The sequence below is a fragment of the Equus caballus genome, chromosome 5 (genome assembly GCF_041296265.1).
Source record: "Equus caballus isolate H_3958 breed thoroughbred chromosome 5, TB-T2T, whole genome shotgun sequence".
NCBI classification, from domain to species: Eukaryota; Metazoa; Chordata; class Mammalia; order Perissodactyla; family Equidae; genus Equus; species Equus caballus.
This window is the reverse complement of record NC_091688.1, coordinates 40,631,968-40,656,181: the sequence shown is the minus strand read 5'-3', so window position 1 is coordinate 40,656,181 and position 24,214 is coordinate 40,631,968. Positions and strand designations below refer to the sequence as shown.

Below are 24,214 nucleotides of genomic sequence, written 5' to 3'. Positions count from 1 at the left end.
TTCCCATCTCCCTTCCTCCCCAGTAAGATTTTCTGCCTCCTCCCTCTTTGCCAGGAGGCAGAGATATGATCCAAGGTTGAAAAACACATAACAACTGTCTCAAATGACTTAGATTTAATCATCGGAAGCAAACTAAATGGAAAGCTTACAATAGAGAAGAATTACATGTCAGTGCCTTTTGCAAACTGAGCTGGGACAGAAAGGGACTGGGGCTGCCCCTCAACCTGATCCCTTCCAAACAAAGACATCCACAGTGTCCCTGGCAGTCTGGCTCAGGGAAGGGGGAGACTGTTGGCTCTGTGCGTTGAGGTCGCCTTGCCCACCACTCACTCCTGGCCAGCATCAGGAACCCCACTTTGCCGGCTTTGGTCATCGCCCTTCTTTTTGTGGCCTGAAACGATGTCGTCAATCCGCAGCAGCAGAACTGCAGTCTAGGAGAAAAGCCACAGCCCCAAAGAGGTCAGCAGAGAAGGGAAGGACATTTGTTTTCTTTTAGACATATCATCTAGCTCCTCCTACATAATTACCATTTTATCTGAAATCTATCTTTCCGGAGTCTTAAATGTAAACTGCAGTTCTCCCTAAGCAAGGGATGCAGCTTGTGCTGTGTTACTTTGTCATTTACATGAGCTAAAGATAAGTAGGGAGATGGAATTCTTTGGGAGATCTTTGGGAAATATTCTGCCTTCTATACCCTCTCCCTTCAAGACTGGACCAAACACACTGATTTCTGGTTATCTAGAAATAGCATAGCATAGCATATGTCTTAGGGTGCCTCACCTCCACTGCTGTCTTGTATGTTTGCAGCTTTACAGCCAACGGCTCCCAGATGCCCAGTTCTTTCATGTCCACCAAAGTACCTGTCTCACCATTTACGCCCCAGGTCTCACAGTTCTCCTGGGTATGCTTGGCCTGTAGTTGGAACAAACATAAATAGTTAAAGGGAAAATACTAGGAACAAGTAAGCTGGCAGGGAACATTAGGTAAAAAATTAAACCAAAAATAGTGGATTGATAAGGAAAGGAAAAGAGGACACGGCGACAGCAAACAAGTCAAAAATTAACAGAGAAGAGAGATTTTGAGGGAAAAAGCTATAAGGAGAACCCAGATAAACAGACAAGAACCATCCTCTTAGGCCAAATAGGTGTCGCTACCCCATCAAGAGAATAGCATGGGAAAAAACTCACCCGAAGGGAGGTAAGTAGACGAATGGTGCTGGCCCCACAGTTCTGGATAAGGGTACGAGGGATGACCTCTAGGGCCTGGGCAACAGCCCTGTATGGCCATTGTTCCACACCAGTCATGGCCTTGGATTTTTCTGTCAAGGCATGGGCCACAGCCATCTCAGAGGCTCCACCCCCTGGCACCAGCTGAGGGTCCAGGAGAACATTGCGGCACACTTGCATGGCATCTTGGAGGTTGCGTTCTACTTCCTTGGGAAAGCAAACACATAGTATGAAGCCAAAGCTTGACGACTCAGGGCCAAATCAGAGGCATCAAAGGACTTCCTGACTGCCAAGTTTGGTAAACCACCAAGGTGGGCAAGGAAGAAAGGTCCTTAGAATCTCTATTGGGCAGGGCAAGTGCTATTTACCCTGGAAAAACACATTAACTACAACTGCAAGATGGGTGCGGTGGGGGAGGTGTCACTCTGTGAAGTTAGGCTTTTGTCCATAACATCTGAGAGACCTATACCCTACCGTGCCCTGTCCTAGTTGCTCCCTTTAGGAGGCTGCATGGTGTAGGGGAAACTCTCTCCTACTTACTAGCTACGTGCCTTTGAGTAAGTTACTTAACTTCACGAAGGAAAAAAAGTTCATACTTATAATTTCAACTTAAAAAATAAGGAAGCAGTGGTTGCCAGGGGCGGGGAGCTGGGGAAATGATGAGTCATTCTTTAATGGGTACCGTGTCTCAGTTGCAAAATGAAAAAATTCTGAAGATCTGTTGCTCAAGAATGTGAATATACTTAACACTACAGAACTGTACACTTGAAAATGGTTAAGATGATAAATTTTTTATGGGTTTTTTGGGCCACAATTAAAAATAAAAATATTATGTTACAATTGATAACAGAGTAAATAAGGAAGGAGTGAAAGTGCATGAAGATAGATTAGATAGTGCAGAGCTATACCAAGGATTCTTTGGCTGGCCACGCATTGCTTGCAATTCAATTAGGTTTCGTGACATAATTTTAACAAAGTAGAATGATCTGAATTAAATTTTAGAGAATGTAATTTTATCTTCTCTATGAAAAATGGATTGGATGAGGGAGGGAAGCACAAATTATTTGGAAGCCTCCTACAGGCTATTATTAAGACCAGGTGGAAGGCAATGGTAGACTGGATTAGAATGGTGGCAGTTGTAGCAGACACTGGTCATCACAAAATGTTTCCTGCTGGACATTCATCTAGACTAGACATCTCCAACTTTTTTGCATTTTGGTGTGTCTATACAAATAAGTTCTTACCAATGAAATACAGATGGAAGTTACAAAAATCACTTCCAGGCCTAGCAATAAAAACCTCCTATGGGATACACTACTGTCTCTTCCTTCATGTGCTGGCTGACTGTGGATACATGTTGAGGATGGCAGAGCCTCAATAAAGTTCAATCTCCGAATGACTGCCTAGAGTAGAACAGCCACACCTCACCCTATAAACAGACAAAATCCCTGCCATCCATGCTGCATGCCTGACTTTAAATTTTCAGGAAATAGTTTTCTATTGTCCAAAACCAGGCAAACATGATCTGATGTATTGGAAGGACAGTGGTTAGTCTTGAGAAGGATAATGACCAGAAGATAATAGGAGCAAGGATTCTGGAGTACTGGTAAATTTCTGTTTCTTCCTCTGAGTTCTGCCTCCATGGATATGTTCAGTTTGTGCAAAGTGAACAAGCTATACAAATATGATGACTGCATTTTCTGTATGTATTTATACTTCACTATTTTTAAATGTTAAATAAATAAACATAAAAATATGTTTTTAAAAAAGAGAAATCTATGGCTACAGATCAAAATTAAATAGCTAAAATGGGGGGGCCAGCCTGGTGGCGCAGTGGTTAAGTTCGTACATTCTGCTTTGGCGGCCCAGGGTTCACCGGTTTGGATCCCAGGTGCGGACATGGCACTGCTTGGCAAGCCATGCTGTGGCAGGCATCCCACATATAAAAGTAGAGGAAAGTGGACACGGATGTTAGCTCAGGCCCAGTCTTCCTCAGCAAAAAGAGGAGGATTGGCAGTAGTTAGCTCAGGGCTAATCTCCCTCAAAGAAAAAAAAAAAGCTAAAATGGGCAACGGGATGGTTTTAGGCCCTTTGGGAAACTCTCAAGAAATGGAATGACTTGGGGCTGGCCCCGTGACCGAGGGGTTAAGTTCACGGGCTCCGCTGCAGGCGGTCCAGTGTTTCGTTGGTTCGAATCCTGGGCGCGGACATGGCACTGCTCATCAAACCACGCTGAGGCAGCATCCCACATACCACAACTAGAAGGACCCACAACGAAGAATATACAACTATGTACCGGGGGGCTTTGGGGAGAAAAAGGAAAAAATAAAATCTTTAAAAAAAAAAAAAAGAAAGAAGTGGAATGACTTAGTTCATTCAGTCACACTTCCAAGGCTGACTCACCGACAGAATCTCTTTGCTGGCCCCCCGAAGGAGAATGGTGCAGGCCTTGGGGTCTTTGCACTCAGTGATGAACGTAAAGTACTCGTCTCCAATTTTCTTGATTTCCAACAGGCCTGCTCCTGTCCCAACATCATCTTCTCTCAGCTCCTCCGGTCGGCTGACTATCCGGGCCCCACAGGCTCTATTGATTAGATTGGGAGAGGGATACCAAATGATTTCAGATACTTTTACTCATCTTCCTAGTCCCTAAGGTCTGTGGCTGGGGATAAGGGCAAAAGTGGATTACTAGAAACATTTCAATGTAACTCAAGGTGTCTCGGCTGCCTGGTGAAACAGACTTTCAAACACAGGTGAAGTTTCCTTAAACTAATATAATACGGCTTTATAAATAAAAGTGTACATACCTAAAGCAACTACCATAATCACATACAGTTTAATTCAAAGTATATTTTGTGGATACTAAAATTTGGACAAGTAAGTTATTGTGCGTATCTGACATGTACAAATCACCTAACAGTCATTTCTAGATAGAGTTCACCCTGTACGGCCAAGTTAGATCTCAAGTTCAATAGTAGGACTGTACTAAACATGATGCAAACGTCAAGCAAAGAGGAAGGTGAATAAGTATAGGTAAACAAGTACATGTCTGACCCAATTCTAATGAACGTAGGACTAATTTCTTATTTGTCCCTCTTGGACACATAGAGCCAACTACGTGTATGCATGTATGCCCAGAGCCATTTTAGAGCAAGCAGAAGTATAAAATTCAATTTGGATCCACAATATATTATGTGATGTTCAGGTAGACTTGACTTTTTTTAAACAAATTAGTATTAACAATGAATGGTATCTGAGCACAGACATCACTGCAGAAGCACTGAATACAACCTAAAGTTGCATTAATAGTAGCTGAGGATCCATCCAGGAAACTGATGGTTCTGCTATATTCTGAGCTTTAACTTAAAACAGACCAGTCATACCTCGGAGATACTGCGGGTTTGGTTCCAAACCACTGCAATGAAGTGAATATCACAATAAAGCAAGTCACATGAATTTTCTGTCTACCTGGTGCATATAAAAGTGATGTTTACACTATAGGGTAGTCTATTAAGTATATGATAGCATTGTATCTAAAAAAAAACCACACAGGTGCATTAATTAAAACATACCTTATTGCTAAAGAATGCCAACACTGTTGGAAAAATGGCACTGATAGACTTGCTCAACACAGGGTTGTCATAAACCTTTAAATTTGTAAAATACGTAATATCTGCAAAGTGCAAAACAAGGTATGTCTGTACTCTGTAACAGGTCCCTAGACACACCAAGGTAACAATCACAGATGTCTAAGCATTAACTGTTCACTACTGGTTAGGAGTGGTATAGAAGAGACTCATATAATAATTACTGGACTAGACAGAGGACTTCTGAAGGGAGCAGACAGCTAAACCCAGGTCATTTCCACCTGTAACTGATTTGGCTGACGGAATCCTATATTAAACTTTTCCAGGTAAGGATGACTACATTATGAAGCTATGAAATGGGAACACATGGGGAGAAGAACCTTATTGTTACCTAGCCTACTCACCTAGCAATGCGATTATTGTCTGTCTTCCGGACTCTGCGGATGGCTGTAATATTGGCCCGCATGAGGTAGTGCTGAGCTAAATCTGCAAACCGAAGAGTAGAGATGTCAAGCTGGAAGCCGGAACGCCTAGAATCTGAACTGGTTTTACCCTCAATATATGCTAACCATCACGTTTATTATGTTCAGTCTATGCCAATATCGAGGGAAAAAATCATCCACCCTCTTCTACCTCAACAGCAATCTGGAAAAATGAATGGAGCCCTACCTGAGATGCCCTTTTCTGTGATGACCACGTCAGGCTTCAGATGGATAATGTCCTCACAGAGCTGCTGGATGTACTCTTCCTCCATTTGGAGGATTCGAGTGAAGTCTTCCTCTCGTGTGATCTCAATGTCAGTCTGTGTAGTTAAAAGTCACTACGATTTAAAAATCTTGGACTGGTGCACCTTCTCAAGGTCATCTCAACTACTACACTCCCTCCAACCAGCCCTCTCATGTATCCCTGACAGTTGGTTACAAAAATGTTAAAGCCATGACCCACCTCAACAAGCCAGTTTAGCTCTAGCAATCGTCTAGGCTAACTCTTTCATTTAATTATAAAGCAGCTGGAATTCAAAGTCACAATGCAGTTAGTGGAGAGTCTGGCATAAAGTCTCTGACCACTCAGTTCAGTGTTAGCTCTGTCCTGTCAGTGTGTGTGGTAATTCTGGGTCTTAAAATTCTTCCCACCAATAAATTAATTCTTGTTCCCAATCCTCACTTAATAAGCTTTGATAACTACGTTTTGTCCAAGGGTGATGGAGCCTTGTGAGCCCCCCACCCTCTGGAAATTCTTCTTCAGCACTTCAAAGCTAAACTAACTCCTACTCTACATTCTTCTAATGCTTTAGGAAAGGTGGCACAGTAGTGTGAAATTGAAGCCAAACAGAGCTGGGTTCAAATTCTGATTTGGCAAATACCAGCTGTTTTCCTCAAGCAATTAATCTAACTTTGCTAAGCTTTAGATCCTTCATCTGTAAAATGCAGGTCAACATCAACTGTTTTAAAGGACTGTTTTAAGAATCAGATCATATGTAAACATCAGTAACCGACACAGAGGAGGCATGTAATAAACATACCTTTTATCTCCCTTGTCCATATTAGCAGATTCTCACATCAGCTTTACACAGTGCCAGGAACCTTACCTGGCTTTCTCCTTTCTTGTATTCCAGAGAAGAATCCAGCAGCACAATGCGAGGGTTCTTGATATAGCGCCGCATTCGTGGATGGGTCACATCCTTGTTTATCATAACTCCACGTAAGACACATGAGTCTTCAATGATGCCCCCAGGTATCTGAGCAAAAAAATGCACTTTAATCCACAATCAGGAGACACCTTCTCGACTCCCTTCCCACACATTCATCTTTCCCAAATGACAACTCCTTCAGGTTTCTAAAGTATCTTTCTCTCATGGACCTCAAAAACAAACAGATGCAATCCCATTTTCCCCTCTCCAGGAAGCACACTAATCTTAGACCATGAAACCCAGCTGAGACTCACAGAAATTCAGTGGCTGACCAAGATTTAAAGGGGCTCAGATCTCTCCTACTTCCTGAAAGATATTCCCATAGAATTTTAGGCTTGGGGCTCCATCTGCTGGCCAGAAGCTAATAAGCTACTTTTTGATCTTAAATTAGCAGAGAGAGAAAGCTCTCTGGGGCTAATTATTAGCACTACACTGTAGAGCCCTTGTTTATATCCAGATCAGATGGCTGCTACGTACGCAAATGCACAAACATGGAGATACCAATAAGCCTTTCCCAGCCCCTGTAAACATTGCACTGCGTAGGGACAGCAGTGAAGCTAACAGAATTATTTCAGCAAGACCTCCTCGTTACCTTCTTTTTCAAGTTTTTGTTTTCCAGGCAGCAAATACAGCTCTTCTTCCTAGTTCTAAATATTAAAGATATATCTTGCTCTGATTTAAACCTATTTCCTCTGCAAGTGGGATGATTCATTCTAGGAAATAATTTGTCTCCAAAGTACACATTGGAAGAGTTTACCTTTTCCACCCTCGCATATTTCTTAATGTCAATCTCCTTCCGACCATTCTCCTCAAACTGTACAGTCTTCACGGCATCCAGGGCTATGGTGCAAGCCAAAGAGGACCACCGACTGATTGCTTTGGTAGTTATGGAGCTGTTGATGATGTTCAGCATCATATCTCGGTTATTAGTGTCAACAGGGGTACTGGAGAAAAGAAAAAAGGGTAACATGCTCAGCCGAGATCCTGGATATTTAAGGAAGTCCCTCACCTGTATCTTGGCAACTGTAATAGTGGGCCAACAGACACAATTAGGGAAATTGTTCCCTTACAGGAAACTAAAAGTGACATCAAGAAGTAATTCACCCATCCCTCTGCCTTTCAGCAAGGTTACAACTAACCTATCCCCTGGAGGTGTCTCGAATCCCTGAGTAATCTGTTCCCATGCCTGACAACTCTCCACACTGACAGAGCTCACAGTAAAATAATTTGTTCTTGACCTTCTGCTCCAAATTAAAAAAAAAAAGGTTGTAGAGTTTAACTCCTCAAAGCCCCAGTGCATGGTTGCACATCCTAGTTGTAAGTCATTCTAGTTCTACTATGTGAGCCACTACCACAGCACGGCAACTGAACAGACGGGTGGTGTGGTTCTGTGATGGGGAAGTGAACCTGGGTTGCCGGAGTGGTGAGTGACAAAATTTAACCACTAGGCCATCAGGGCTGGCTCTAAACTCTACAACTTTTACAACTTGGGTCAAAACACATTTTGTCTTTGAAATCTTATTTCAAAACTAACAAATTCTGAGAGTTCCTCTTGATAATCACCATCTGTCTGTACTAACCATTTGAACATCTGATTCTAGCATCTGAATACATGGTGTGCCACGTAGTGTTTACTGTTTTTATGTGTTAGTTTAGTCTTTCCTAACATTATAAATTTGTACATGATGAGACTATTTGGAACCATAAAGGTGTATAAGACCTTGGAAACCATCTTGTCCAAATTTTCACATATTGCTGAAATCCCTTTTATTGCATGACACATAATACATAATCATTAAATATTTGTTGAATTACAGATTTTAGGGAAGAAGTCATAGCTCTACAAGTATTATCTAAGATGTAGGTAGGTAGTGCTTGATAAAAAGAAAAAATTTCTAATGATTCAGCTCCACACACTCAATAAACCCTCTGGGTATCTCTACATTCTTACAGAGCTTATTTTTTTTTGAGGAAGATCAGCCCTGTGCAAACATCTGCTGCCAATCCTTCTCTTTTTGCTGAGGAAGACTGGCCCTGAGCTAACATCTGCGCCCACCTTCCTCCACTTTACATGTGGGACGCCTACCACAGCATGGCTTGCCAAGCAGTGCCATGTCCACACCTGGGATCCGAACCAGTGAACCCTGGGCTGCCGAAGCAGAACGTGCGCACTTAACCACTACGCCATTGGGCCGGCCCCACACAGCTTATTTTATAAAAATAATTTAAATCAAATACCTCATTCCCTAAGAGTGCTAGACAGAGATGACATCATATAATTTGTCTCTTATCAGCAGGTAGTATAATACAAAGCTCACCAAATTACTAGATACATAACCAACAACCAAACCATAAAAAAGAATAGAACAGTGGCCAGCCCCGTGGCTGAGTGGTTAAGTTCGTGTGCTCTGCTTCAGCGGCCTGGGGTTTCACCGGTCTGGATCCTGGGCACGGACATGGCACCGCTCATCAGGCCATGCTGAGGTGGTGTCCCACATGCCACAAGTAGAAGGACTCACAACTAAAAATATGCAACTGTGTACCGGGGGGCTTTGGGGAGAAAAATGAAAAATAAAACCTTAAAAAAAAAAAAAAAGAGAGAATACAACATTATAGCTTTTCCTTTTCTTTTTTGGTGAGGAAGATTGTTGCCGAGCAACCATGTGCACCAATCTCCCTCTATTTTCTATGTGGGACACCACCAGAGCATGGCTTGATAAGCAGCATGTAGGTCCGTGCCTGGGATCTGAACCCAGGAACCGGGGCTGCTGAAGTGGAGCTCGCAAACCCAACCACTATGCCACCAGGCTGGCCCCTATAGCTTTTAAACAAATTTAATGAAAACAATTTTGCATTCTGAATGATGTCACAACTTACCTAATAATCCTGAGCTAGAAGTCATGCATTTCTATATTCCTTTCATTATCCTATTAGCACTCAGCAAATAGAGACTAACAGCAAGTTCTTCAGTTACTACATAGGATTCAAACAGCAGTCCTTTTGATTTTAAAGAAAAACTGCTGGCTACCATCCTCCAAGCACTTTTATTAGAATATTAACTAAATTAGCTATAATCACACACGATGGTAGGATATTCTAATAGTAAGTCCTGAATAATTAGTTATCTAACTCCGTAACTTATTTCCCCCATTAGAATCTAAAATCTTGGAAGGTAGGTCTACCACCACACATTTCCCTTGGCAGTGTCTGACACGGAACCTAGCAGATAGGATGTAACCAAAATGTATTCTGAAGAATTGCACTTAGTTCTTTTTATTCGTCTGCTTTGTATCCTTTATCATTTTCTGCAACTTTTCTTTCCCTCATCCTTTTCTTTATTTGGCTCTCCCCTTTGTTTCTCCTCACGAAATGACACCAGGGTATGACCCACCGTGTGTATGATGTGTCTGGCCTTCCTTCACCACCTAAGAACAGACCAGTGTTCCAGGCCTCCCATATTTGACACTACTCGTTTTTGCTCCCCCCTGTACCTGATTTTCTTGAGGGTGCTGATCATATCATCCAACGCCTTGCGGTAAGCACTGATCACCACTGTCGGGTGCATCTGCTGCTCTAGGAAGTGCTCAGCCACAGACAGCATCTCCCCAGCTGGAAAAGAAAACGCCATAATAATCTTTTAAAAAGTACTTGGACATCAAGGCAACTTCATTATGCTTCTAAAAATACCTTACCTTTTTTCCTAAAATAGATTCTCCCCAAAGATATGCCATTTGGCTATTAACGCCATTCCAAATTTGACACTTTGTAAAACCCAATTCATGAAAAAATATCCTCATCAGACATACTTTAAATGATCAAAGATTGATCGTAGGGTTTACTTATTCTCTTGATCTTGCTAACTAAATGTTACCAGTTTTCTAAACAAAATTTTTTCCCAAGACTCCAAAATAGAAAGAAAAATACATAAAGGAAAACTGACTTGTTTATTATCTCAACACCCAGAATGTAGTCAAACTGCTGGTACTAAAACAAAAACAAAACACACAAAACCTTCTACCTGGAAAAATACTCACAAAAATGTACAAAACTGACCCTCTGGATGAGGGATTATTGGTAAAACGTCCTTCTTTTAAAATGTGTCTTTATTTTCTAAGACACACACACACAATACACATTAATACATATCACATACAAAGCTGGTTTCTAAAAAAAGTTTTGAGAAAGAAATGTAAATTTTTGTCAAAAAAAGCCTTTTGCACAAATTGCTCGTACTACCTGCCCACTGGCATTAATTTTTAACATGTACACAAATGTGCCAAAGCTCACATGTATACTCTGGCATGTGCTCAAATTGTTTTTTCCCTTCCTCTTCTCCCCAAAGCCCCCTAGCACATAGCTGTATATTGTAATTGTGAGTGCCTCTGGTTGTGCTATGTGGGACGCCGCCTCAGCATGGCCCAATGAGCAGTGCCACATCCGTGGATGGGATCCAAACCAGGAAAACCCCACGCTGCCGAAGTGGAGCACATGAACTTAACCACTTGGCCACAAGGCCGACCCCTGCTCAAATGTTTGAATTCAATACCTTATACCAACTCCTAAGCAACCATCATGTATATTAAAAGAAAGATAAAATATTTTAAAAGATGCTTGAGTAAGTTAACTTAAAAAAGGATATACCCTGTTAAAGAATAGTCAGAACAATAACTAGAAGAAAGATGTCTTTAGCGATGGTAAAGTTTTCTGTTTCTTTTCTTTTTTAAAGCTATCTATATCTAGGATAGCTAGACTCATGGAGACTTAACCTACCTAATACCTCCAGGAGATTCAACTAAGATTATCAGCTAGAAAATTCTGCTTGACATCTAAAACTCATCTTTTACCCAAAAAAGTGTGAAAGCATATGAAGTCTTTCCTCTCCTTTTTATTCTCCAAGTTTTTCTTCAGAGTACGGAATTAGTATACGTAATTTTCAAGCCACCAAAGAACTGGATCCAAAGAAGTGATTAGTTGGTGGTAACTCAAGCAAATTTACACCCAACTCACCATTCTCAAAATGCAGTACACAAAGGCATTCTAAGAATAATTTGTCACTTTTTAAAAAATTCCTATTATAGTAATTTTGTTGTAAGAACTCTATTTTTAGGCATGTGGGCCAACACTATACATTGGCATCCCTTAAAATAGTTTTTTCTCATTTCCTATCTATGTGTTGCCGCAATCAGATTTTTAGAAAATGAATGTTTCTATAATAAAAATTTCACCATCAACTTAAAATTTATACAAGTAAAGGTAATATGTCAACTTTCCAGAAGTGATCTTTTATGATCCTACAGGTGAAACGATTAGTAATTAAAACTTGTACAGTCGAGGGGCCAGCCCGGTGGTGCAGCGGTTAAGTTTGAGTACTCTGCTTCGGCTGTCCGGGGTCACTGGTTCAGATCCCAGGCACGGACCTAAGCACTGCTTATCAAGCCATGCTGTGGCAGGCATCCCACATATAAAGTAGAGGAAGATGGGCACAGATATTAGCTCAGGGCCAGTCTTCTTGAGCAAAAAAGAGGAGAACTGGCAGCAGATATTAGCTCAGGGCTAAGCTTCCTTAAAAAAAAAAAAAAACAGTATTTGTAATCTTTAAAAAAGACAAAAAACTTGTACAGTTGAGACTCATTCTTGAGATTTGCATTTTTCTATTCAACTACTTGCTAAAACGTATTTGTAACTCAAAATGATATTTGCAGCACTTTCGTGGTCATTCACAGACATGCAGAGATGAAAAATGTGAGCTGCCCAATGCACACATTCCCAGGTGACGTCAAACAAGACAAGACTCTGCCTTGTTGCAGCTCTCATACTGTAAACAAGTACGCTTTATGTGGTATATTTAGCATCACGTTTTCCACATTCTTGTGCATCTTGTTGATTATTTCACTGTTTAAAATGGCCCAACTTGGGCCGCCCCAGTGGGACAGCAGTTAAGTGTGCAAGTTCCACTTTGGTGTCCCGGGGTTCGCTGGTTCAGATCCCGGGTGTGGACAAGGCACTGCTTGGCAAGCCATGCTGTGGTAGGCGTCCCACATATAAAGTAGAGGAAGATGGGATGGATGTTAGCACAGGGCCAGTCTTCCTCAGCAAAATGAGGAGGATTGGCAGCAGATGTTAGCTCAGGGCTAATCTTCCTCAAAAAAAAAAAAAAAAACCCCAAAAGAAACAACAACAAAATAAAATAACATAAAATGGTCCAAGTATAGAGCTAAAGTGCTATCTGGTTCTCCTAAGTTCAAGAAGGCTGTGATGTGCCTTAATAGAGAAAACAACATATCTGATAAGTTTTGCTCAGGCATGAGTTACGGTGCAACTGGCCCACGAATTCAATGTTAATGAGTCAACAATATAAATTAAGGTGTCTTTAAAAAAACAAAACAAACAAAAAACCATAAAATAAGGTATATATTTATCAGTTGATAAATACGTGACCAGAGGCTCGCAGAAACCTAACCCCGTATCTCCCTCAGGAGTGATGGTTTAGTATTCACTAATTGAGTGTCTGTGCTGACTTTACAGAACTTACTGTGAATAACAAGAATCAACTGTACTTTATTAAACCAGATTTGTGCACTCATCCTATACTATGATGAATGTTTTATACTCAATTGGAGAATACATAGGAAATCAGCAACGAATTATTCAAATATTTCTAAGTAGGGGGCTGGCACCGTGGCCGCGTGGTTAAGTTCTCGTGTTCCACTTCAGTGGCCCGGGTTTCGCCCGTTTAGATCCTGGGCGTAAACATGGCACCATTCATTAAGCCATGCTAAGGTGGCATCTCACATGCCACAACTAGAGGGACCCACAACTAAAAATACACAACTATGTACCGGGGGGCTTTGGGGAGGAAAAGGAAAAATAAAATCTTTTAAAAAATTAAATAAATACATAAATAAATATTTCTAAGTAGTGGACTGGTAAAATGTCCCTTCTTAAAATATGACATAGACATTATTTCTGGCAAAAATCTCCGCATTTCAATCCAATTTTCCTTATTAACCTTTCATCTCTTCTTACCAAGAATAATTACTGACGTGGTCCCATCTCCAACCTCTTCATCCTGTGTCCGGCTAATTTCAATCATGGACTTGGCTGCTGGATGCTGTACCTGAATCTGAAAGAAAAATGTAGATAGCCACTGAATCAACACTACTCAAAGACCTCTTAACCCATTCTGCTTGGCCCTAACTCTTGAGCTTCCTGCTTCTACACTTACTCCCTTTTCCTTTGTTTTACCACAGCTTCAAAGTTTAAACGTGACTCCAAAAATATCTAAGTAAACCGCCTTTCCAAGTCCCCTTCCTTTTGGGGAAAAATGTACTATGCCAACTCAACTACTCAAGTTTCTTTGGCAGATAACAGTACCTTTTAGCTTAATTACGGGGAGCATTATTGTTGTGGAAAGAACATGTTGAAGTCCTACCCCCTGGAAATTGTGAATGTGACTATATTTGAAAAACAGGGTCTTTGCAGATTCAATCAAGTGAAGATTGAGGTCATACGCATATCAGGATACGCCCTAAATCCAACCACTGGTGTCCTTATAATAAGAGACACACAGGAGAATGCCATACAACAACTGAGAAGGACTGAGTTACGAGCCAAGGAATGCCAACGACTGTGGTGAACCATCAGAAGCTAGAAGAGGCAAAGAAGGATTCTTCCCTAGAGCCTTCAAAAGGAATACAGCCCTGCTGTTACCCTGATTTTGAACTTCTAGCCTCCAATCTACGAGAGAATAAATTTCTGTTGTTTAAAGCCACCCAATTGTGGTAATTTGTTACTACAGCCCAAAGAAACTAATCATCATCTACATATATCTTTATGGGTCCTTCACAAAATGATTAGAAAGCAAAATGAGAAGTCATACCTCTCGAAGAATGGCATTGCCATCGTTGGTCATCACAATACCTCCCATTGGGTCCAAAAGCATCTAGGACAAAAGTAAAAGTTGTATTTAAGTGTTCCAGATAACAGAAAGGGAAAAATCTGTAGTCAAGAGTTTCAGTGAGATAAGCCTACCTTCATCATGGACTTGGGTCCCAAACATGTTCGGATGATATCTGCAATAGTCTATCGGAAAGAATATGTAAAACATCTAAGTGCAGATCAAAGGATGGTGAGTGTGTATATTAAGGGAAGGGGCATGAGTAATCCCGAGTCAGTGTTTTATCAACTATACCTCTAAAGTAGGGTTGGAACCCACTTTAGATATAGCAAACCATGTGGCTAGATTCTGTTGTTTTTCCCCTTTGGGGATGCTTTCAGGGTAGATGTAGAAAGAAAAACCTTTCACAAGAAAAAAGGCGGCACACACCCCAGAGCTTCAATTTCCCAGCAGTCCAGGTAACTGGAAGTCCATGTCTTAGTATTTCTTTCCGTGACAGCAGCCTCCACACCATGCTAAATCAGATCTAGGGCTATTTCATTCTTTCACTAAAAATATATTTACTGAATACCTATCCAGGATCTTCAGGGGGCACTAGGAATACAAAAGGGAAACAGTTCTTCCCCTCAAGTAACTCTGTTTAGTATAGAAGACAAACACAAACAGAATACTGTAAAACAATATACAGCAAGAGAATTATACACAAGTTAACATGAAAAGACTATTAGGCCTCTCTCTCAGAGGAATCCTTCTCTCTACCACCATCAGGAAAACGTCCTGAAAGAAGGGAAGTCAACTATTCCTCTCCCTAATTGCAAAGAAACATAGAAATACTAGGAAAGGCAGCTGGAGGCAAACTATTATACTTTAAACAACTTAAAGATATGCTACCTTAGCAGCATTGATGTTTCCAGATTGAACTTTTCTTCCAGATTCACGCTTTGTGTTCTGGCCTAAAACAGGTAAGAAAAAAAGGCAATAGCCAAGGATCACTCCACCGTGTATTAGCTATTTATTCCCCGACCTTTGAAAAGAAACACACAGGTATATACATTGACCAAAGCTTCTCAAATTGAGCACTTTAAATATGTGCGGCTTACTGTATCTCAATTATACCTCAAAAAATTGTTAAAAAGTAAACATATGTACTTATGGCTACTTCTTTATTTACCTCAACTCCTGGTATACTAAGAAACAACCCACACAGCTTTGACTTTGGAATTCTGGTCACTTTCCCTCTAACCAAACATTCATGTATTTACAACAAGGATTCATAACCTGAAGTCCATGAACGGGCCTCACTGGGATAGTGAACTCCCTGAGATTATACCATAAAACGGGAGATACTGCATTTTTGTCTGGGAAGAGGATCTACGGCTATCATCAGATTCTTAAAGGGCTGATGACCCTAAAAAACCATCAATCACTACTTTATGTAAAAAGGGAAAGTTTGGGGGTTCATATTTTCCTACTTGGATAGGGGGAATCGTACTCTGACAGTTCCAGCATAATTACTCATAGTGCCCCCACAATGTGCTGGGGAATGAGAACACACTCTCAAAAGCGTCCCAATTTGTAAGACAGTCACTTCATGCTTGGATATGGTAAGAATGCCTCAGTAACCGATTTACCATCAGTAAGAGCTGACTACGTATTTTAATAAGGAGCCTCATCAGTTATAGCCAGTAATGCCCGGGATTAATGTAAACCTGAAAAGGGCTTCACAATGCACCACTCACTCCAGGGCCCTCTCAATGGAGACAAGCCAGTGGTGATAACGAAAGGAACAAAGTGCTTATTTCCCTCCTCTCCAAATTACACATTCCCTACAATTTCAATCCGTAAATTTTTTCAATCCAGTCCCATCACATCTCAACACTCACAACTCTCAGGATTTAGATTTCTATTTTACACAGTGGTAAAAAAAATCTTGCATTGACCTTTCCGATGGATTCATCAGAAATACTGTTTTTTCTGGGGTAAGAGAATTTTTCCCTGAAAAGTTATCTTCCAGGTATAGAGAAAAACGGGCAACACCTGAACAACATGCTGTACACAGAGGATTGTAAGGAAGGGAAATGGCTAGTCGGGCATCTTAGGTGGTCTTGCAGATGGGGTACAGAAGTTACGCACAGAATCGAAACATACTCTGGAAGACAAAGGAGGTGGTACTCACTAGTCAAAAAGAAATGAGAGATGTTCTCGACTAGTAAAGAGAACCAGTGGATAAATTTGGGGAAACTCAGCAGGTCAGTGGGAGAGATTACAACGCAGAGGACACTGAGGGACATCTAGGACCAGTAAGAGAAGCAGGGTCACTTCAGGAACAGGGGTTGCTGAACGGAATTTCAAGAGGACTGTTACCGAAAAAAGTAACCAAGGATTCCACTCGCTGTTCGCCAGATCCTCTTTGAAGCAGTTTACCTACTCATCTCATTTAATCCTCACAATTCTACGAGGAAATACCGTTAGCCCCAATTATCAAGATGGAAACGCTCAAATCAAGCAATTTGTCCGAGGCCTCACCGCTACCAGGGGATGGGCCAAGGTTATAAAGCTAGGCCGGACTGAAAAATCATTATTCATTCATCTACACACTGGAAGTCACGCCGGGAAAGGTGGAGGGGCGGGGGAGGGGGTGAAGAACGCAGTGCCGAGCGGGAAGGGGCTTCTCGGGGCCGGTGCCCGCAAAGACAAAGGCGGCGGCGAGGGGAGGTCAGTTTGCGTTTGTGAAGACAGCGGAATAGGTCAAGTGAAGCGAGGACAGCCGGAGAGAGGGCTTCCAAAATGAACCACGACTGGAAGGCTCAGTGGCCGGAGCAGGGCGGGAATGGGCTGGGGCAACACTGTAAAGTGTGGACCGAAGGGGCGAAAAGGGAATCCCTTCCCCGACTTCCCCACAACTCACTGAGCACGAGAACGGGACGATGGCCCATCATGGCGGCGCGATGCAGAGCCGGGTACCCTCAGCTGGGATAACCGGCAGAACCTTCTGGAGAGAACCCTAGCAAAAAGACCAGAAAGCGCTGCCTCCTCAGGGCTTACACCTAAACCCACTACCCTCAGCGTCGCCGCCAATCACCGTATCCATCTCATTGACCGGCACGAAAACAGGCCAATTGACATCCTTAGACCCGCCCCCTACGCAAGAACGGCAGGGCAAGCTAGATAGAGAGAGCGCGATGATGGAAGTGGGAGGGCACAGGCGCTTGCGCAGTAGGGTGGCCGCTCCCGGCCGCGTGCAGCGCGATCCTCGGCGCAAGCGCCTAGGCGCCGGCAGTTGGACGGCACGCTACTGCGCATGTGTTTCAACTACAAGGGTGGGCGCTGGGGTTGAGACTTTCGATTGACACCGCAGGTGAAGTCTTTAAGGCTGTGCTGCGCCTCAGCCCTTCTCGGGCCGCGAAGATCGAGAAGGGTGTGACGGTTTCCACTCTTTCGTTCCAGTCTTAGCACCGGGGAGGAATAGAGGGGTGGGACTTCGACCGGCAGTTAAAGGAAGACCTGGCTGGTTTGATGCAGGGTGAAGTGGGAGTTGTAGTCCTATCCGGCTGAGCTGGGCGGTAACAATCCTTCTGGGCACGCTGGGAGTTGTGGTTTATTGCCTCTGGACTCCTTGCTGTGAATGGACCTTTCCCTTCTTGGGCAAATGCTTTTTGTTGAGGCTGTGAGCGGTACCGGAGGGGGATGGCTTACTTTTTCCCCGAGTTATCCTATCGAAAACATTTTGTCAAGTATTCCCTTTAGTGCTTAGAGATTTTCTTTCACCACGTCTATTCCCTCCCCTGCCCTCCTTCTCCGCTCAACTCCTAGTCCGTTAGAGATGATGGGGAGCTAGAGTTTTTAAATTACCTTACGGGACAGGAAAAGGGCTGATACTGCAGAAATTAAACGTGGAGAGAACACAGAGAATAATTGCTCGTTCGCAGAAGATTCAAGGTTTGGGTTTGGTTAAATTACTATTTTTTCCACTAAAAAAGGAAGCAATAGTAATAGATAACAGCTGTTTTACTAACTAGTGAAGGCACCGTGAGAGCACAGACAATTCAAGAAGAGTCACTTATATTTGGCCATGAAATAGAAGAGTACACCCTTTCACACTTTTTCCTCCCAAAATTGGAACAGCCTGAGATCTTCTGGAGAGAACTTATGAAATTGTCAATAGTAAGGTAATAGCATAGGTTGTTGATGCTGTAATGCTTTGATTCTTTCCCAGGCACCACACCTGTAGGTGTTCAGATGGAGCAGCAGACTACTCATCCTGCTAACAGAAGAGGTGTGTCAGAAGGCCTGCTTCCTTTCCCTTAAAACCAGACCTCCTTAATGGCTTAGCATTTGGGAAAATGATTCTAGTTGTATGTATGTTTTTTCCTTTTGCTTAGTTAATTGAAAGGTATTTGTATTTTTTCTGCATTTCCCACTAAATGGGAACATTGCTGTATTCCCAGTGACTAGAACCGGATCTGTTAAATAATAGATGCCCAATAATTATATGTTGAATGAATATTATTATTCTTCCTTTATATCTCCTCTTAATACTTAGAACAAGGCTGTGTACAGGGATCCCAGAAGACATAGTGTTGGCTAGAGTGAACTCAGTTTGAGCTGGACGGTCCCATTGGTGGCCAGGGAAATGCCTGAGGCCATCTGAATCCAGAGCTTATCCACTTAACTGTAGTGGAGTAGATTACTTTATCTGAGAGGCCTACTGTGTCTTAGCTTGCACAGAAATGAACTAGCTCTTTTCACAGAGTATACTGTGCAGTGATAAAGAGCATGACTTTGGATTCTACAGGGCTGAATGTCATTCCAGCACTGCCACATACTAATTGTGGAATTTTGAGGAAATTTCCTACCTTAAGTTTTTTCAAATATGTGGATAAAGCTACCTACTTCAAAGAGTTATTTGTGAGAAATATATATGATAATGTACGTAAAGCACCTTTTATTATTATTTTCTCTGTCCTGCCTCCTTTTGCTGCTCCTCAACCTCATCTTCTGTTATACATTCTCTAGTCAGCAATACGGTTCCTTAGTATGAATTGCCTGTAAAGTATTCTTCAAACCTTACAACCCAGTAGAAAATGCATCGTTATATACCTAGGAAGGGCTGAAATTATTTAGAAGTGCGTTTGTATGGAAATTAACAAATTTTTCAAATGGTGAGAAGAATCTTGAGACCTGAGTTTCAGTTTCTATTTTCTTACCACTCTGCATGAGCCGTCAAATGACTGATGACTTTGAAGCAGGAGGGAGGAGAAGATAGAGGCTCTACAGCAGGGTTTGGAAAATCCACAAACCCAGAGCGAAAAATGGATTTCCTTCACCAAGCATAACTGACAGGGAATAGAACAGATTTCAATTTTCATAGGCTCAGTGACTTTCCAGACAGAAAGCACCTCAGCCTAGAACTCACGTATGAGCACTTCTTCATCTTGGCAGGCCGTTCCTCTGTTGTACTCTGAGTAAAGGACGAGAATGAGACATCTTCCTTCATACAACCTCCCTGTCATACCTCTGCCCCAGGCTTGTTTTTGGTGAAGAGGCCCTCTCTTTGTCTTCATCCTTCAAATGCCAGCTGAGACTGGGTCACTTCCTCGGAACATGTGCCAGCTCCACAGACTAGGTTAGGTGCTCTTAGAGCATTTAAGGGGTGTAATAATGTGCGTGCTTATCATTCAATGACTATGTACACTGCAGTGCTGTCAGTTCCATGACAATAGTGACCACATCTGTTTAGCTCACTGTGATATTGTCAGTGGCTGACACATTCCAGGCACTTAGCTCTCTCTTATCTGTATGAATGAATGAATGAAGGAATTCAACTTTTCTATCCTTTTTTGATCTCATTATGACATTAAATTATAGACTCCCCACTGTCCCAAGCCCTTTAATTCTTTCATGGTCCCAGCTCTTCTGCGTTTCCACCCATTGCTCCTCTGTCAACTTTGCCACTTCCTTTTCATCTTCCAAACTCCTGAGGAGTTCCCCCAAGATCTAATTTTCACTCTCAGTTTTTCACTTTGGAGGGCTAATTTATTTTTGCAGCTCCTTCATCACCTCTTTGTGGCTAGCCTGGCAGTTTGACCTTTCACCTGAGCTCAGTGCTATCTCTCTGGCTGTTTTTCTAGGCATTTCTATTTGGTATTCCTAATCTCTTGTCAGATTCAATGTCCAAAATGTGATTTATGTTAAAATGAGGAAATCCCAATTCAGACTCCTTTGAGTAAAAAGGAAATTCAGAGGCTTGTGCAGTCGGGAGGGATGCTGATACAGTCACAGCGTAGGAAGAAGAGCTGCAAAAACCAGGGCTGTAGCGACTGGAATTGGGGATTCCGTGCTTGTGAGTATCTGTCCATTTATCCATCTCTCTCCTACGTTCTGTCCTGTCTCCAATTTCTTGCTTTTATCTTATTCTCATGGCATGCTGGCCAAATTCAGTAGCTTTCATTGGCCCCAATTTTACATTTTCCCAACATGGCAAATGAGAAGAAAGCAAGCTGCTTTGACACAGAATCCATATATCCATCCCAGGGGATGACTCTGGTCCAACTTGCCTCCTGTGCTTACCCCTTGGACCAGTCGCAATTGTCAAGGCAGACAGCATACCATGATTGGCCTGTATTGGGTCACATGCCCGTTCCTGTTGGGGAGAGCGGCCTGGGGCAGTCCCACCAGTATGGCCTGGAGTCTGGGGAAGGAATAGCTTCCCAGAGGAAGGTTTGCTCAGTAGACAAAAATAGCATCTGTCTTCTGTAGGACTCATCATCTTCTCCCTACAGATCAATTTTTTCTTCTAGCTTAACTATTTCTGACAAAGGTATTCCATTTTCCCATTTAAGAACTTCTTCCATGTCCATCCCATTTTAATACCTATAGATTAATTAAAATACAGTTATATTTTCTAATCCTAAAAGGCTCAATGGCTTTCCATTGTATTCAAGAGAAAGTCTAAAGTCTCAGATTTGCTATTGTGAAGAGTCTTCTCTGGTCCATCCTACCTTCCCACTCTCCCTGCTCTTAATTCTGGCCATCCCAGCATTCCTCATCTTTCCAGAGATATATTGGCTTCCTTGCATTTGCTTTTGCTATCCTTTTTTCTCCCACTTGAAGTATCTTTTCCACTCATTGAAAGCTTCCTGTTTTCAAGGTCCAATAAATATCCTCCACCTGCCTGGAGTCTTCTCTGACTATTGTACTCATATTGATCTCTTCCCCTCTTTTCAAAAACAATCATTTTTACATCTAATCATATGCTTAGTATAGCTAAAAAATACAAGGCCTTATTTTCACCCCAGACTGTCAGACTCATTGTTTATGTCCTTGTGTTGTTATATCACCATTTCATCAGTGACTGATTTGTCTCCCTAACCAGATGTTAAGCACCTAAGGAACCATGTCTTAGATGTCTTGTGTTTGCCCCAGTGTCTAGTACAGTAGTCAGCATGTAGCGCCTATCAATAAGAACTTGTAAAACATAAGCAGATTAGATTTTAGCTTATCCCATCCCTGCTTAGTTTCCCTTAGTCCCACTATGGTTTCTTTTTTGTCTCTTTTATATAACTTTCTTTGAAGCTATTCAGGGCGGGGCCTCGGCACCTGCGTTCATAGACCAGCGCAGGGATCTAATGAGAAAGGCTATCCCTTGTTGCAATGAGCTCTGATTAGTTGCCTCTGATTTTGTTTCAGCCAAAGAGGAAGGTAATGCAGTGCCTCTTTGTCAAGCCAAACCCTCCCCCAGCTTTATTAATCTTCAAGCAAGTTCCCCACCAGCCACTCTCCTGAACATCCAGACAACAAAGCTGCGTTCACGTAAGGATGCAGGGAGGGTTTCCCAGGTGGATGCAGCAGCTGCGCCCGGCAGCAGGGGTTGGGGGGTGAGGCGGGGTTGCATGGAGGAGGTGGCCTGAGGCTTCTCCTGTTGATCTGGTGCCAACTCTGGGTCAAGCCACCTCTAGATTTTTCATTGGTAGCTTGTTAATTATTCAGTTCTACTGATTTCTTTTAATTCTTGATTCTACCAATTTTTTTTGTTTCCTTGGTTATTAGCACCTTTACTAGACTAGGCAGGACTGAAGTGAAAATTTTATTGCTTGTTAGTACTGTTAGTTAAAAAGTGGCCAGGGAAGGAAATAGTAACTATTAGGTCAGTTTCTTTGAAGTTCAGTTATCCATCCTCCCAAGGGGAAATCAGTGGGTATTTAGCATACCTGTGGGAGCCTACCAGGGCACTAGACAGTCGTGACCCCTGTTTTTGAGGACCTCAGAGTTTAGCAAAGAAGTCAAAACCAAGAAATACACAAACAATAGATAATATAACTACCAAGGTTAACTAAGAGCTGGCTCCGTATAATGTAGTTGAAAACATTAGGGAAAAAATGGGCTGATGCAGCAAGACTGGTTGAAGTTAGACAACAGGAAGAACTTCAGGTCACTGCTAATGAGATACTATGTCAGGTAAGAGAAGAAGGCTGAGGCATCCCTTGCGCTCTTGAAAGGGGAGTTAGGCCTCACTCCCAGACCGTTTCGTTCACTCATCAAATATTTGTTGAACATTTTGCACCAGGTACTCTTCTAGGTGCTGAGGATACAGCAGTGAACAAATGAGACAAAAATCCCTGCCTTCCTGGAGCTTACATTCTAGAAGAGGGACTTAAATTAAATAAATAATTACAAAATATGCCACATGGTTGTAAGTACTATGAGGAAAATAAAGTCAGGGAGAGGGGTAATAAGGTCCAGCGATTGGTTTCAAATTGAAATAGGGTGGCCAGGTAGGCCTCACTGAGAAGATGACAGCTGAGCAAAGGTGTATCTGGGTTGAGTTGTGCCTGGAAAGATTAGAGGGGTCATTTTGTTAGAGCCCTTCCCACCTTGGCACAATTACAAACATCTCTCTTTTGTCCCCTTTACACCTCCATTGCTCTTCCTTCAGGAGTTAACCAGAAGTCCAAGGAATGCCTAGGACTCCTAGAATGTATGTATGCCAATCTCCAGCTTCAGACCCAGCTTGCCCAACAGCAGATGGCTATTTTGGAAAATTTACAAGCATCCATGACACAGCTGGCTACTGGTGGGGGGGAAAGCAAGAACTCTTCTCTCCCAGCCTTAGCTCACAATCTCCTGTTAAATCACCTGCCCCAGTTCAGTAAATGAATTGTGGAACAAAGTTATTGTGTATGTTTCTTCCCTCTCTCTTCCCAATTCAACCCTTGGTGGAATTTAGGCATATAATCTACAAATGGTTGGTTAGTTCACAAGTTCATAATAAGTGTTCATTGAGTGCAAAGCACTGCATAAAGCACTTGGGGACACATATTACAGAAGAGACAGTTTTGAGGGATTTCCTGTCTAACAAGACAAATAAGACACATAATTCCTTGCAAAATTTAGTGGTACTCTAAGGGGGAATGGAGGTTGAGACATAGAAGTTACTAGGATACAAGTGGACCAATCTTAGAATCTTGCTGGAGGAAGTGGCCGCATGAGGCCACCTGATGGAGGGGTAGGATGGGGTGGCATGGCTAGATGAAGTAATATAGTTCCATGCCAGCTGGGAAGCTTGGACAAAGACCTAGAGATAGGAGAATGAGTCATCAGAAATTAGGAGAAGAGGTTTTCCCCCCCAAGAATATAGGCTATGAGGTAGAGTATAGAGCAGCTGAGAACAGACAAGGCAGCTTTCCCTGGGGAATTTTTCTGCTAGCAGCCATTAGAGGCTCTGATTTTACGTGAAGCACCGGAGAGCCATTGGAAGCTTTCAGACAGCAATGAAGCACACATAAAATAGTAGAAACACCACTGGCAAAATATT

The 24,214-nt window shown here is 42.3% G+C and overlaps 2 protein-coding genes across 2 annotated transcripts; one reads left to right on the top strand and one right to left on the bottom strand.

Annotated features, from left to right (window-relative positions):
- Window positions 1-99: 99 nt before the first annotated feature.
- On the bottom strand, window positions 100-17,915 carry CCT3 (chaperonin containing TCP1 subunit 3). Its single transcript, XM_001500099.6, has 14 exons — window positions 17,309-17,915; window positions 15,292-15,353; window positions 14,535-14,585; window positions 14,383-14,445; window positions 13,530-13,626; window positions 9,995-10,112; window positions 7,261-7,447; window positions 6,402-6,551; window positions 5,483-5,615; window positions 5,218-5,299; window positions 3,630-3,810; window positions 1,188-1,433; window positions 781-912; window positions 100-431 (listed from the first exon to the last, which is right to left on the bottom strand). The coding sequence occupies exons 1-14, from the start codon at window positions 17,337-17,339 to the stop codon at window positions 327-329; spliced, it is 1,638 nt and encodes a 545-aa protein (XP_001500149.1). The 5' UTR covers window positions 17,340-17,915; the 3' UTR covers window positions 100-326.
- On the top strand, window positions 17,692-23,569 carry TSACC (TSSK6 activating cochaperone). Its single transcript, XM_070268028.1, has 4 exons — window positions 17,692-17,818; window positions 18,617-18,676; window positions 22,090-22,212; window positions 23,336-23,569. Exons 2-4 carry the CDS (start codon window positions 18,640-18,642, stop codon window positions 23,554-23,556), a joined length of 381 nt encoding a protein of 126 aa, XP_070124129.1. The 5' UTR covers window positions 17,692-17,818; window positions 18,617-18,639; the 3' UTR covers window positions 23,557-23,569.
- The last annotated feature ends 645 nt before the right edge of the window (window positions 23,570-24,214 follow it).